The following is a 15,613-nucleotide window of genomic DNA, read 5'->3' as shown; positions in this document are numbered from 1 at the left end:
GCCCGCAAGCTTTTCAAGAATGGCTGTATCCTCTCGATGACCGGTCTGTGCCGGTCATCAAGGGGATTGTTTCCTCCGGATGGCCGGAGTGCCTCACCCCGGCCACCTGTCACCGCATGGCACCCCCGTGTGTGGATACATAGTTCTTTGAGGGGAGCTGGTGGCGCGCACAGAAGGGGGCCCGACGTCACGTGACATCGAGTTAACGGAAATTCCCGTGCGCAACAAGTTTCCCTCCGTGCGCAAAGTAAACCCAAATCAAGATAGGGGCTTAAAGCCCCCACCACCTCAAAATATTTGGTTCATGGGTTAATTCCTATCAGCTAATAAGCTAAAAATTTGATCCAACAGTAATTTGCTTTTTGCTGTAAAATTTTGTGGCCCTTTGGAGCACTGTGGCTAATGTTCTGGCGGATTTCCTTTGTAGTGAATCCTCCAGCTTATGCCCACAGTGCAGAGCCCATTACTGGGGTGCGCTGACGCCGCACATTTCAAAATGTGCCCTTGAGAGGATTTTCTGCCCTCTGTAAAATTTTGGTGCGCTTTGGGCACCCCAGTGAGAAGTTATCATTTTTTTATATTTTTGTAATTTTTGGTATAATTACATTTTCAACTCCCATTCTATGCGGCAGAATTACATTCCGACTCCCAAAAAATGTGTTTTGGGAGTTGGAATGTAATTCTTGGGAGTCAATTAGTTAACCCCCTTGAATTGATACCCACCTCTCTATTTGAATTTTGATGATTGGTCTTGAAAGGTCATTGAACAGAAATCATTTCTGGTGATTATATCTATTGAATGGGTGGTCTTACCAACTATAAAATGGAGATTTTATCCATTCAATAGCCAGTAAAGACCACTTATCAAACTTACATTTTATCTATTTAATGACCAAACTTCAACCATGATCAAATGGATTCATAGTAGCACTTTTTACATGGGGGGGGGGGGGGGGGGGTGCTGTTTGCTGATGAGGGTGAGAAACCTTGATGACCAGGGGTAAATTTTGGTGTGAGTCAAACTCAAATGTCAAATAGCAGTGAGTCAAACTCAAATGTCAAATAGCAGTGAGTCAAACTCAAATGTCAAATAGCAGTGAGTCAAACTCAAATGTCAAATAGCAGTGTGCTGATGCAATTTAAATTTTTGATTATCACACTCCAATGTTAAAAGTGCAAGTTTATGTATCCTCTTGGTGGACACAGACCATGATTGAGATGAGCATCTTTTGGGTTCTGTGCAATAGGATGAAGCGGACCACAGACAGTCACAAAAAAAACTGAGAGGTGCTGAAGGCCCTAAAAAGTCAGAGAGATCTCCATGATCTTGGAATCTTTTGTTCCCCCAAATCTTTTCTGCCCAATAGGAAAGGGTGAAGCAAGAAAAGTTTGAAAAATGTCATATTTCTGATTCTGTCAGCCCAAACGTGTGAGTACCTCCTTTGGAGGGTCCCTGCAAGATGTCATCCCCCCTCCATACATAGAGGGACTTTAAGTTCAGAGTCAGTAGGCTTCATCAGGAAGTCCTCCAATTATCTGGTTTTGACATAACAATTTCTTTTGGGGACCTGTGTGGTCTGGTTAACATTGATCCTTGGATAAATTTCCAACATATTCCCGTAGATTTGGGTGTTTGCGTGATTTGTAATGGTGGGTCACATACCACAAATGTTGATCTGAGTTTTTTATTTATTTAAAAAACAGTAACAAAACATAATATAAAAATACAAGAGACCAAGACAAAAAAAATTAGGAGAAGATCAACGTCTGCCACCCATCCGTTTGCGAAAGTTTTCGACGGCCCGATCGTCAGTAGCGAGTTGATTAGACCGCCCACCACCGGACCCGAACCGATGATTATTATACCCACCACCAGGGTTATTATTAGAAGAGGAATTATTATTGCCGTACTTCAGTTGATATGCTTTGCGTTTAAGATCTTTTCGAAGGACGTCGGCTTCTTCGAACAATCCTTCGCTTTCAAGACGAGCGATTTTCAACGAGTCGAGCTCGTTTAATGGGTTCTGCTTCATGTGGTTTGGGAGTAAGAACCGGTCTGCTGCGAAGTGCTCTTTGCTATTCGTCTCCAACATTGCCCCAGTTGTGCTCGTGCCACTCGTTCCTGGTGTTGCCTTTCCTTGCTGGCTCTGCTGCGCTCGTTGTTCGCTTAACTGTCGTTTTGCTTTCTCCGTCGCTTCGAAATTCCTGATCCGATTACTGAAAAAAAACATGAAGAGATGTGTTTTTTAGATTGAGAAGAAATGCAAGGGGGAAAAAATGAATGGTTTTACTCGATTCCAAGGTCGACTTCAGGAATAGAAGTGAGCATGGTCGCACTCAAAGTGACGTTTCCCTCGACGACAGGTTTCTTCTGGATCCGATACTTCTCGGCTATTTTGTAGAGTTCGTCGCGCGGATCTAATGAGGCTATGGCATCAAGACCTTTCAGGATCGGCTCCGAACTCTCGATCGCTCCTGCGGCTATTGCTTCCTTTCTTCGTCTCTGTAATTCTTCCTCGATATATGACATCCTGTCCACCCACAACTCTTTTGTTTCAATCTCTATGCTTCCCGTGCCAACTGACGAAAAAAGACGCACATGTGTTTGTCAACATCTAAGGTGTTGGTTTGTTGAGTGAAGTGGTTCGATTTGATGATCTTGCGTGTCCGTGCGTCTTCGTCTTCGGGTTCACTGGATAGAGAGACGAGTGAATATCAAGAAAGACGAAATGAAGTGGGAGGGGGAGGAGGAGGAGGTACATACTCCTCGGCCAAACGGTCATCTTTAACAGGGTCATCGTCGACCGAGTCGATTACCTGACCATCGGGCTTGCCAAGCTCAGGATCATCCCCAACCGGACCACCGTTACTATTGTTGTTTTTCTTCTTTTTCTTCTTTTTCGGCTCGCCCGCATTCAGTCGTTGAAGGTCGATACCCACCTTAGCTTGCTTTAGTTTGCGTAACGCAATCATCTCTTCCACCGTCCGTCGCGCTTCTCTATCGGTGACCATTTTCGTCATTCAAGTTCAATCTCAGATCAGCATTTTTCTTGTCTTTCTCGCCCCGTTTTTTTTCTTTCTTTCTTTCTAGGTTGCGTTAGAGAACTCAACTCGTCCGCTTCATCTACGCCGTCCTCCTCCGTTAACCGCTCCTTCGTTGCTTCGTCTCTAGATCGAAGAGTCACATTCTTGTTTTTGTTCTTCTTCTTGAGAAATACAACCTGTTCCTCCAACTTTTCTTTCTGGTCTTGTTCTTGCCCTGTCGTACTGGGTGTTGTTGGCTTTGGAGGAGGTATGCTGCTCGGTGCAGGGTCGGCCATCGGGCTGTCGCTGTGTGTATTCGTCGGGCCGGTTTTCGGTGGTGTCATGGTGTTGCAAGCCCGTCTCCCAACTCCAGCTTGGCCGAGTGCCTCCGGGGGTTTGAGATGTGCCCAGGGGGCTTGACCGGGCAGGTTGCGCGGGGGGGGGGGGGGCTGACTTAACTAAGCCTCCCGGGACTGGGGGTGCGGAGCACCCCGATGCGAAGCATCTCCCATTCCCAATGGGAGGCTTATGAGTTATTGGCTTTTTTCCGCGTGAGAGCTTCAGGAAATTTGTGGCTTTTGGCCAACTTTTTGAATCAAATTAGTGGTTTAACATTAAGCGGACCGAAAGGCACATCACAAAAAAAATGGCAGCATCTCCCCCAACTGTACAACAAAACTACAGGTACAAAATGTCCTGGACCACTTGGCTCTTTAAGCAATTGGTGCCAAGCAAGAGCCAAGCGGTGACCTCCACTACTCCACAAGCAGTGTCCTTTTATACCTTTCCCACCAACCCCAACTGACCACGACTTCTGCCTCTCTTTATTCCTTTTCCGAACCCATTATGTCTTGGCCACAATTGTGCACATTTCCTTTTGCATATCGTATTGCATCGCTTACAAGAATGCAAAGCTTATTGCGTGCTCCAAATCCAGGAAACTGAGACTGTTTCCCGGGATGGTATGCTAATCTTCACCACTACAGCTTTTCCAAATAACAAACCCAGCCCTACATATCACCAATTCCGGGATACTGAGACCGTGTCCCGGGATAAGATGTCTTCCCGGGCCCCGCCTATTTCCCGGAAAAGGACGCTCACCAATTCCGGGAGACTGAGACCGTGTCCCGGAATACGGGTGCCAATAATTGTACCAAGAGTGTGTTTGTCAATTCCGGGATACTGAACTGTGTTGGGGCATACTATGTTTCCCCGGGCCTTGCCAACTTCTTGGAATAGGAAGTTTGCCATTTCTGGGAAACTGATACCGTGTCCTGTGGAAGGTGTATTGAAAAAAAAAACTTTTAAAATTAATATCACATAATGGTTGTGGGGCGGCGCAGCCGCCCTTAAACCCTAGTTTACATTACACAGCGCGCACTCATTGTGAGTCAGCAAGCTGAAGTACATGGGATAGCTGAGCATCTCAGCTTCAATGTAGTGTCACTTTTGTGATATCTACACTTGAAGGAGAGGGTTGCCCTTGCTCAGCAGTCAAGGTGGATGGATGATGGAGTTCTGTATTTAAATTGAGTCCAAATGGATCTTCTTGGAATTTGCATACACACTTCTGGCCAAACACAAAAAAATCACAAACTTCAAAGGGGGATGGAAGGAGTTTGTGAAGGGGGAAAAAATGGTGATTGACACCAAAAGAAAGAGAAAAATCAGGCCTTTAATCTGGCACCACAGGCAATAGGAATACACAAGGAGAAGACCCCTGAAAGGGGAGCGGGAAAAAACTCCCACCAAAACACTGAAAGCTCTCAAGCCAAATTCTTGGCTTTACCTGCAAGTCCCTCCTTTGGAGGTCGCGCTTTGCGCGAGGGCGCTTTGCGCCAGCCCAGGCTGTACCAGGACCCTCTGAAGCGAGGGACTTGTGATAAGTCGGGGGGGGGGGCAAACTAGGACCCCGGAAAGCCCCGACCAAGCAGGAAAGCCCAAAATATACCAACTACATTAGGAACATCTTGGAAAAATCAACCAATTTAGATACTTATCCGGTGATTTACATGAGGAGCATTTTGCAAAAAAATGTCCCCCGGATACGTGTTACATGAGGCGGCTTGGTAGGGGCTCTCCGGGGTCCTGGCAAAATTAACTCAAGTCCCTCCTTGGGGGAGCGCAGCAACCTCTGAAGGAGGGACTTGTGCCCAATGTCCCATATTTGGCTTGAGGCTGCCCAGCCAAGTGTCCAAATTTCCCTTTGAACCCATGTATCACCTGGTACACCTCTGATTTCCTCACAGCATCCGGTACCATTAGAATCAGCTTCTCTTTTTACATGTTACTATCAATGGTGAAACAGATACTATACAATACAGTATCTTCAGATACTTGTGTATTGTATCTGTTGAAAAATACAAAATTGTAAATACAAATGTATTGTATCTGCCTGAAGATACAATACCATAGTATTGTATCATTAAAGTATTGAAACTTGATTTTCTTGTTCTTGGCCACTGTGGAATGTATACAGAAAAACTATCAAAAAACATAATAATACAGTATCTTGTATTGGGCTGTATTTGCAACAAGATACCAAAGTTTGAATACATTTGTGTAGTACTGGTCTTTGAATACAATACAAATAAATAGTATCGGGTACAAAACAGATACAAATACAGGCATACAAATACAGGCAGATACAGATACATGTATTGTATTTTTTCACTGTTGTCACTATCAATGGTGGGCCACTACACTGCGCTAGAAACCAGCTAACTGCCAATTACAGCGGGGCAGCTGGAAACAGGTTTTCTAAACTCTTTGAATTGTGCAGTCCTATTTGACTGATCCCTCAGGGAGGCTTATAGTTCAATCCACGCAAGGCAAGCAGTTGAATGCTGCAAAACACACCATGTTAGCTGAACTGTCCTCAAAATGGAATTTTGGCTCTGCATCTGGTAACCAGGATTTCCTGACTCCCTGATGCAATGGTCCTGCTGGACCATTTTGATCAGGGAGGCTCCTAGAATATTCACACCAGTTTAAGTGCTTCAATGCTGCGTAAAGGGCTGCGTAATCCGCTGTTAGCTCATTTTTTGGCGTAGCGTAGCGGCCCACCATTGTTACTATGTATTCCATCAAACTTACATCCCCATCCCTTGTAAGTAATTTGGATGTCAAAAATTGGCTGGGGAGGTCTTGTGGGGCCAAAACTGTGAGAAACTGGACCTGCAGTTGGTGTCAGTTGGCCCTACGGGTCCATCACATTGCTCAGGAACAGCCCTCACAAGAATGGCTGCTGGGCGGCCGTTTTTGAGGGATTCATTTAAAAAAATATGCACAAGAAAGCTGCAGGAGATTGTGGGCTACAACATGGTACATGAGCCTTTGATGTTAACACTGAGAGGGAGGAGTAAGACAGATGTAACAACAAAAAACTTGATTTTCTGCATAAAAACCTGTCAGCCTCAGGCCAAGAATGAGACTTTAGTCCTAAGCCTCTCCTTGAGAGGCGCAAAGCTGGTACAGACCAGTCCTGTACCAGTCATTGAGAAGGTTGTATCCTCTTGATGACCCGGCCATCAAGAGGTTTTATTCCTCTCAATGACCAGTACAGTGCCGGTCATTGAGAGGGTTGAGCCCTTTCCATGACCAGTTAATCCCGGTCATCAAGGGTGCTGAGTCCTCTCAACTATGTAGACCTGTCATCAAGAGGGTTTAATCATCTTGGGGACTGGTCTATACCAATCACCAAGAGTGGTGAGTCCCCTCAATGTCCAGTCTATATTGGCCATTGGGAGGGTCCTGTATTTATGTATGTACTCTCTCTTGATGGCCGGTGCAGACCCAAGGGGAGTGATTGGAGTGATGGGCTGTTCACTCCAAACCAATCTGGAGTGCAGGCCTGTGTGCTCCAAAAAAGGCTAGGTTTTGGAGTGAACTAGTGTTCACTCCAATTTTGGTGTGCATCTGGCATTTTTTTGGCATGCCTAAAGCCTGACCCTTCTTGGGAGGGGATAGAGGGATTTGACACTGTGAAAAAAACTCAAGCACCTTTGTAATATTGCATGTCAACTGGCAGCAGTTTCTTGAGTTTTGTTTCACAGTGTAGAGCTGGCACTCTTGCACCCGCTGGCGGGTACCCGCCCCCCTTCAGCAGGTGACTGTGTCCCTTGCAGGTAACCAAGGTAGGTTCAGGGTGTTGCATTTTATCAAAAATTAAAGGAAGTAGCTCCCCAGCATCCCTGGGTATCTTCAAGGACACACAGTTACCGGCTGAAGGGGGGCGGGTGCAAAAGTGCCAGCTCTATCACAGTGTGAGATTCTCAAGCTAGAATAGGTATGCTTGAAGTCTTGTGCATCTGATGGTGCCAAGGCCCTGAGGTTTATCCAAGAGCTACTAGAGAATATGGGGGAGTGAGATCACCTTCAAGCAACAATGGGCCTACACTATACTCTAGGATAACCGGTGTGAGAACTCCTTTGGGACGGGTGGCAGTTCTGTGAGGGGGAGATAACAAATATGATATTTGCAGTTAAGCAATATTTATGTTACAGGTGGTTTGAAGGACCTGCCCCTCTATTGTACTACACAAGGATTCTGACAACAAAATTTATTTATTGTTGTGGCAAAACCTTGATAGAGATCACTATGTGTAGTAGTCTCTATCAGACTTAGATCAAACAATGTAGATGATGTGCAATGACACAAGCTATTTAAGAACCTGATTATGATCACAGGTGTTGGGTGAGTGGATGTTTGAGATCACACTGTTAAATGAATGAGTGACTGGTTGGTTGGTGGCTGCTATTCACATGCTGAATTCAAATGAGGGGGGAGGAAGGGCTCCTTATATAGTAAAATGTGAGGGATTTTTGCTGGTGGGGAAGTCAGTTGAGGGATTTATGCTGGTGTGACTTCTCCTGTGAGGGATTTTTGCTGCATGGAAGCTTCCGTTGAGGGATTTTAGCTAGTGAGCCTTCTGATAAAAGTGTGATCCAACATGTGACTGATGATGTCATGCGACCATACAGGGGGACGTGTGTGCACCTGTAGAAACTACACCCTAACTATGTACTTGTACTTGATTCTATACTATGTACTACCAAATATAATTCTATAGTATTTGATTATGTTCTGTCACAAACCATTTAACCAAAATAACTTTTGACTGAGTGGAGCTATCCTAGTGGTTCAAGTGAGTGACTAGGGGTTAAATGACCTTCAGAATCTAATTATGCAATAATAAATCTAAGAATATATCTCCTTCTCATTTATTCAACCATCACTTTATGTAATTTGATACTTGAAACAGATTTGGCACACCACACCGGGCCTTTCTGTTATAGTATAGGTCTGGTTGTACCACCCTATACTAACAATTGTACCATTATTTTCCCTTGTTCCAAGTGCGCATAGTATTCTTTGTTTTTTTCTGAAACAAAAAATACAGGTATAGTAACTTTTTTTGCCCCTGGGTACCGGGATAACCCACTTAACCAGGTGTAAACATAAGGCAATGAAATGTGGGCTCCTGATGATTGTACAGGCAAAAAATTCCACTTACCTGGTCCTTGCGGTAATAACATGGGCTTATTTAGGAACACTGGGTAGCTCTTGTTCTCTGCGGCTGCAGATAAGTGTGGCTCCAGATGTGGTGGTTTGTTCCCTTCAACTATTTCACAATTGGTCAGCAGCCTTATGTGGCTAATTTGTGAGGATTTTCCCCTCTCAGGGGGCTTTTCTGAGGCAGGAAAGGCTTTGGGTGCTCTGATCCCCAAGCCCAAGAAATATATAGATTTTCATCCCTACAAAGTAGTGGTACTGGCCACATCTGGCCAGTATAGTATTGAGAATTTTTTTTTCTTTCTTCATTTGGATATAGTATTCTCCAAAAAGAACAAAACCACATGTAATTGGATATAGTATTAAAAATCCATTACTGAAAATGGAAACAACAGTACTGTTATTGGACCTAAAAAAATATGATAACAAAACTATACCAATATCTGTATAGTAAAGGCCCATTGTTGCTTCAAGCCATTTGGCTGGTATAGAGATTGCCCATGGGTACCTGTTTGGTACCCACCAACCGCAGGCAGGTAACCATCTAGGGTCTGGTCTGTGCAACATCAAGAGGGTGTATGTATGCCCTCTCAAAGTCCAGTATGTTCTGGACACCAAGAGGGCATACACTCTCAATGACTGGCACAGACCGGACATTGCAAGGGTATACACAACACCCTCTCCATGTTTGGTCTGTGCTGGACATTGGGAGGGTATCCACACACCCTCTCCATGTCTGGTCTGTGCCGGACACCGGGAGGGTATACACACACCTTCTCCATGTCCAGCACAGACCGGAAATCAATAGTTTACGTGCATACCCTCTTGATATCCGGCCTAGACCGGGCATTGAGAGGGTATACATACACCCTCTTGATGTCTGATTTTCACGGGAAATTGAGAGGGCCTATACACCCTTGATGACCGGTCTGTGCAGGTCATCAAGAGTTTACACCACCCTCAAAGCCGGCATAGAGTGTTCTAGAGATAGTCATTTGGTACCCGCGGCAGGTACCTAGTACCACTTGGCAGTTACCCCTTGCACCTGCGCAGCGGTGCCGGGTGTGGCACTAGGTACGTGGTTTTGGCCAGAAAGCGGTGTGGTACCCAGGTACCGCCTACAAGTACCTCCCACCCCCCGGGGGGATCCAGGGCCTTTCCCCGGTAGATCCAGCTTGGTGAAGGCCTCCCAGAAAGCTGGAAAGAGCTGGGAGGATACCTCTTGGCATATCCAGATTGCTGGGAGGACTCCTCCTGGGAGCTGGATGCATATCTATCCAGTTGGAGGCCAACAAGGGACCTCCCAATGAGCTGGAGAGGAGTCCCCTTGCCAAGCTGAATACAATATATGTATGTATCCAGCTCGCCGTGAAACCTCCCTAGGCGCAAGCTGAGCTGGATATACACATATCCAGCTTGCTGAGAAGACTCCTCCCAGCAAGCTGAATATTGTGAACACTACAGGTGCAGTTGGACGGCGGGCAGATGTCTGCGCCAACGTTGGCCACCCCCCATCTGCCCCTGCAGGAAAGGTTTGCAGAGCGGACATTGGGAGGAGAAAAAGTTGGAAAGGTTGGGCTGACCCCAACGGCGGCTAGGCCACAAATTCTACCTGGATGTTGGGCTTCAAGCTGGAATTACCCAGACGTCCGCCACGGGGCCCAGGGTGATGATGACATCTGAGAAGCAAAAAAGAGTCGCAGGGAGGAGTCAATCCGGCGACCAAGCCATGCATTCAGATGCTGTTCACTTACCAGTGCAATTGCTCACATCCACTACAGGAACACTGCCAGCATAACTGGCTGGGTTGAGGTTATCCCACTTAAACTGGGATGAACTCAACCAATTTAAACTTGGTTGATCTCAACTGATGAAATATAAATCCAAGTTACCCCCCTTGGGTTTATATTTCATTGGATGAGATCAACCCATTTTAAATTGGTTGAGTGCATCCCAGATAAACTGGGATGACATCATCCCAGCCAAATATTCTGGCAGTGGAACAACAATCCTGATATTATTCACCACCACAGTCAACATGATATACCCCACTCCCTACTTATCATGAAGAGCAAACAGTGTGAAGTCTAACATTTTTTTTTCTCTTCTATGTACAATCCGCAAGCACGCTTGGCAGATCATACTGGTGGTCTCAGTGACCTTGGGCCAATGGACAGGTTGACTAGTCTGGTGACTTGTTGGGAAGGTTGGCTCATTTCTGGGGGCAGCCAACCTGTTTACAACCTCAAGGGCAAGCCAACCATGCTGACCCACCGGGCAGATGGGTTGGCCAGACGCATCAGACAAACCAACCATGCTGCCTCACAGGTTGGCATGGTTGGACTAGGTCCGCCTTGTAGAGACTGTAAAATGAAGATGTGTATGGTGAGAGTCAAACTCACAACCTCAGCTATGCTGAGACACGTACTAGAGTTCTGCCTTTACCAACTAGGCCACAGACGCTTGTGGCTGCCAGCTGGGTTGGTTGGTAGTGCTCATGGGTCAATCCAACAGCCCTCCATACTGTGGTGATACATCATGGTAGCAGACTAACAGACAACTCAACACGCCTGCCCTTCCCATTGGGAGGAACAGCAGACGGGAGGTCAGGTAGTTTCAGGCCAACCTGAAGGGCGGCTTGTAAAGATGGCAATGTGGACCCGGGTACGGGTACCCCCTTTTTTTCAGCAATTTCTTGATACCCGTACCCTGACACGGACATGCGGCGGTGGGTACCCAGGTTTTTTTGGCAGGTATCGGGGGTGCCAAGGTACCTGCTTGCCAAGAGGGATCACTCAATCCCTCTCTGCCCTTGGCAAGCTGGTATCAGTATACCTGCCGCTGTGTTTTTTGTAGGTACTATGTACCTCCTCGCCAAGAGGGATCCCTCTCTGCCCTTGGCAAGCTGGTATCAGTATACTTGTCACCAAGAGAGGATTTCTCTTGGTGAGCAGGTATACATATACCAGCTCATTGAGATGGATTCTTCTCAGTGAGAACTGGTATACACACACCAGCTCGCCAAGAGGGATTCCTCCCAGCAAGCACTGGTATACACAATGGTACTAACCTACAGGCCAATAGAGATCCTGCTTGCTGGGGGTGATTACTGACCAGCTGGGAACAGTTGCTCATTGCAAATTTAGCTAGCAAAGTCCCTCAATTGATTTGCAGGCGCGCGGACGCTGTTGCAAAGCAATACTCTTAATGAGGGACTGAGGCTTACCCACTCCATTGCATGTGTTGACTGGCTGGATACCCTGACAAAAAACCATGAAATCCAGATACCCATACCCGTACTTGGTACACGTGGCAACGGTGTATCCGCTGCGCTACGCTAAAAAAAGCGGCCTTTTAGCGTAGCGCAGCGGTTGACCGCTACATGACCAGACCAAAAAGCGATAGCGCAGCAAGAACACCGCTGTGCTACTTGCTACGCGCAGCGATTGTCCACTACCCTCCCAGGGCCATTAGCAAAAAGCAAAAATTTGCTACGCTACCCGCTAAATTAGCGGATAGCGGAACAGTTTTATGTTGTAAACATGTTTTATGTATGTTAAACCCTTTTTCCTTTTTTTTTTTTTTGGATCCCACATGGCATAGAGAAAAGCAGTGCTGACCGCTACGTGATCGCTTCTTTAGCGCGCTATTTTTTGATTTTTTTCCCGGGAAAATTAAAAAGCGCATAGCGCAGCAATCTGCCCGCTGCCCGCTGCGCGTAGCGCGCAGCGCAGCAACCCAAAAAATTGCTGCGCTAACCGCTTCGCTGTGCTACATGCAGCGCAGCGGATACACCGTTGCACGTGGAGCGGGTACCCGCCAGAGCAATGAGTACCTTTTGGCAGGTACTGGATACCCATGTGCCATCTTTCGCAGCTTGACATCATGCAAGGATGGCCCAGCCCAAATCTAACAGATGGGTCCGCCCGCCGCGTGACTCACTTTACAAGTAGTGCCGTGGTGTATATCCCATCTTGGCCAGGATTGAGTCATCTTGTTGAACTGGATACATATTTGGTGAGGGAGGTCTGCCTGGCAAGCTGGAAGCATATCCAGCTTGCTGGGTGGACTCACCTCTTTGACCGGAAGCATTGCTCCAGTCAAAGAAATGCTTCCGGTCAAAGAGGTGTACATGCCTCCAATCGGACGGATTTATTCCTCCGGTCAGAGTAGTTGCTCCAATTTTCTCAAAAAACTGAATCAAAACTGTTGCAACTATTGATTATATCATCTGCATTGTCTTTTGATCACTTATTTGATTATGAAGAAATAACAACTGGAGATGAGAGGTACAGTTGTTTTCTTGTAGAACAATCAGCAAAGCGGTTAGCCCCCTGCTGATAGCAATATCAAAGCTTTCCTAGACCTACTGTGCTTTTGCTACACCAAAAGTTTAGCTGTTGAGGTGTTGTTTACAATAAAAAAATGAATCTGGGTTTAAAAGTTAGAAACAGGGGAACAAAAAGGAGAAAAAGCTAATTCCATTTTGGAGCTGGTGTACCCTTAGGTCTCAAACAGGAGTTACAACAAGATAAGTCTACATGGTTCTGTTTTCACAAAACACATCAGTAAAGTTTTCAACACAAGTTTGGTGTAGTAAATATGGCTCACCTGTTCATAGCAAATCAAGCATTTCCAATAAATTTGAGAAGAAGCTCTTTTCTTGCCTTCTGATTTAGAAGAGCTAGGTTTTTGAATGATCTGAATCTCTTCATCATCACTAACAGGTTTTTTGGATTGAAGAACTTCAATCTCGTCATCTTGGTTAATAGGCTTGACAGAAGTTGATTTACTGGAGCTTGAGGGGTTGGTTGGTTGAAAGTCTCTAAAATCAGCTAATATACCCTTCATTTCATTCCTCAAAGTGCCTCTTTCATTTTCACACTCTGCTTCTGATTTTGAAACTTGAGGTTCAAAATCTTCCCATTCATTCTCCAAGCTGATCACTTCAACCTCTTCATCCTCCTCCAGAACAGCACTGGAATCAGATCCTCTCTTCTGAGCCTCTAGAATGCGCTTTTCAGCTGCAAGAGCCCTGGCATTCTTTGCTGCTGCTGCATTGGCTCTCTTCCTAAATACAATATCAAATATTAGCCAAGCTCTGAATGGAACCTATAGATAGTAGAGAACTTGCCTGAAAGATGATGGTCCATCCGCTTCAAGCTTCTGTCCTTCTCCTACAAAACGGTCTGCCTTCCTTTTGGTAACAGTTCTTGGATGATAAACCTTTCTTCTAGTACCTTGTCTTTGAGAACCTCCACTGAAAGAGAAAAGTTTTATCAGGGGATGTAAATAAAGGCTGTTGATTCAAAAGATGGTACTAACCAAGTATATTCAGGTAAATCTGAAGCTGTTAGTCCTGCATCACCATGAATTACAGCAGAGTCTCTTAATTGTTTACCAGAGGACCAAAATCCTAAAGCAAACAAAACAATTTTTTGTATTCAGTATTGAGCAACATTCAAAGAAATGTGTGACAAACCTGGACCATAGTATCCTTTCTGCTGCAGCTGTTGTATCTCCTTACGAAGCTGAAGGTTTAACTTCTGAAATTGTGCACCTTATGAAGAAGTCACTGTAAGTACCTATGAAATCATTTTCAATTATTAAATGCTAACCATGATTCACTGGGAAAAAATGTCAATTCATCATCTGAAAATCTGATTGTGATCAAGCTGTTTCAAACTTACTGTGATGTATATGGGCCAATTCATGAGCCATCACTGTTAACAAATAGCCCATGGGCTAAAGCAGCAAGAAGTTTATCAATGGAAATCCCCCAAAACAAGTGTTCAAATAAGTCAAATCACTCACCAAGAAGCTACCATCCTTTCTTCTCAAAACAAGCTCAATTATTTCACCACCATTCCACTATTGATTAACACAAAGTCAGACACAGTGGATTAGAGCCTGGTCCAAAATTGACTTACATTGCGGCCAGCAAATTCTGAATTCCATTCATACTCATTAAAACTGTTCAAGCCCATCCCATGAGCTTTCATAAGAGGCTGGAAAAGAAGTGGTTAGTGATTCCAAGGCAACATAGTAGAAGTGGCATGTTGGACACTCACCACTACTTGCCTACAAAAATAAAACAATATCAACATGAAGATGGTCAATAAATTAAGAACTTGTTACAAATTGACAGTAAATTTCAAAACTTACGCAGCAATAGCCCTCATGATCAATCTAGCAGATTCTGGATTGTTGAAAGTCTTGTTTCTAGACAGCTTATCAGCAGGTTGATCACCCAAAACATGTATGCTAATCAAAATTGACAAGTAGTGGAATCAGTTTAAAAGTGAAACTTTGAGAATAATAAAACATATTAAGGCTTACAAATTAATATATGGATTGGGGTGTTCATGCTGACTTGCATTGATCCTCTGCATTCCTAAAATATTCAGGTAAAAATGGTCAAAATTAGCCTTGTTTAGCATTCCCATCTTCACAATGTACTCACTCATTGTATGTAAAGACTGTTATAATCCAAAGCACAGCTTGAACAGCTTCTATAGTGGCCCTCAAAAAGTGGTGTGCTTTTTGTTACCTCAGTATAGTTCCTTTTCAAGTGTCTTTGAATAAGCAAAGTTAGGTTACCAGCTGTATGAGCTTGAATCTAGCAGTTGCTGTTCCTACATTAATACAAGAGTGAAAATTATGACTGTCCCAGCTCTTGTGTGATCCACCCCACCCAATTACAAATGGCAAAAGCTCACCCTGTCAGTTTGTCGTGCTTAGTCACCTTGGATACACCACACCTTTGTCCCCTCTGCTTGCTAATGATGATGTCTAAGAATGGTTCCAATGTCAAAGCCTTTGGGTATTGCCTTGTAAATGTTTGGAAATAAAAGTTAATGGGTGCTCTGTTGTCAGTAGGCTGATGTTGGCAGAGAGAAAATAGGACAGTCACAAAAAACAACCTTCCTGGGTCTAGCTGTAAAGTATTTGAAGGGTTGTCTCATTCAGTGAATGTTCAGGTGCTTTAGCATGTTGAACCTTGGATGGGAGCATTTCTATCTTCTGGAATGAAGATTGTGATGAGTTGAAATGCTGAGTATATTTCCACACATC

The 15,613-nt window shown here is 44.9% G+C and overlaps 2 protein-coding genes across 2 annotated transcripts; both read right to left on the bottom strand.

Moving 5' to 3' along the window:
• Window positions 1-1,760: 1,760 nt before the first annotated feature.
• PtA15_2A506 (uncharacterized protein) lies at window positions 1,761-3,320 on the bottom strand (the record flags this gene model as incomplete). The annotated part of the gene is made up of 5 exons (XM_053166532.1): window positions 1,761-2,217; window positions 2,292-2,531; window positions 2,600-2,692; window positions 2,765-2,998; window positions 3,112-3,320. 5 exons carry the CDS (start codon window positions 3,318-3,320, stop codon window positions 1,761-1,763), a joined length of 1,233 nt encoding a protein of 410 aa, XP_053017744.1.
• A 9,694-nt stretch (window positions 3,321-13,014) lies between these two features.
• PtA15_2A505 (uncharacterized protein) lies at window positions 13,015-15,006 on the bottom strand (the record flags this gene model as incomplete). The annotated part of the gene is made up of 12 exons (XM_053166531.1): window positions 13,015-13,086; window positions 13,151-13,610; window positions 13,674-13,799; window positions 13,865-13,955; window positions 14,022-14,099; window positions 14,230-14,284; window positions 14,354-14,410; window positions 14,470-14,547; window positions 14,611-14,620; window positions 14,705-14,803; window positions 14,879-14,933; window positions 15,003-15,006. 12 exons carry the CDS (start codon window positions 15,004-15,006, stop codon window positions 13,015-13,017), a joined length of 1,185 nt encoding a protein of 394 aa, XP_053017743.1.
• Window positions 15,007-15,613: the final 607 nt, after the last annotated feature.

Source organism: Puccinia triticina, chromosome 2A (genome assembly GCF_026914185.1).
Source record: "Puccinia triticina chromosome 2A, complete sequence".
Lineage (NCBI taxonomy): Eukaryota > Fungi > Basidiomycota > Pucciniomycetes > Pucciniales > Pucciniaceae > Puccinia > Puccinia triticina.
The sequence above is the reverse complement of the archived record's forward strand: the minus strand, read 5'-3'. Positions and strand labels throughout refer to the sequence as shown.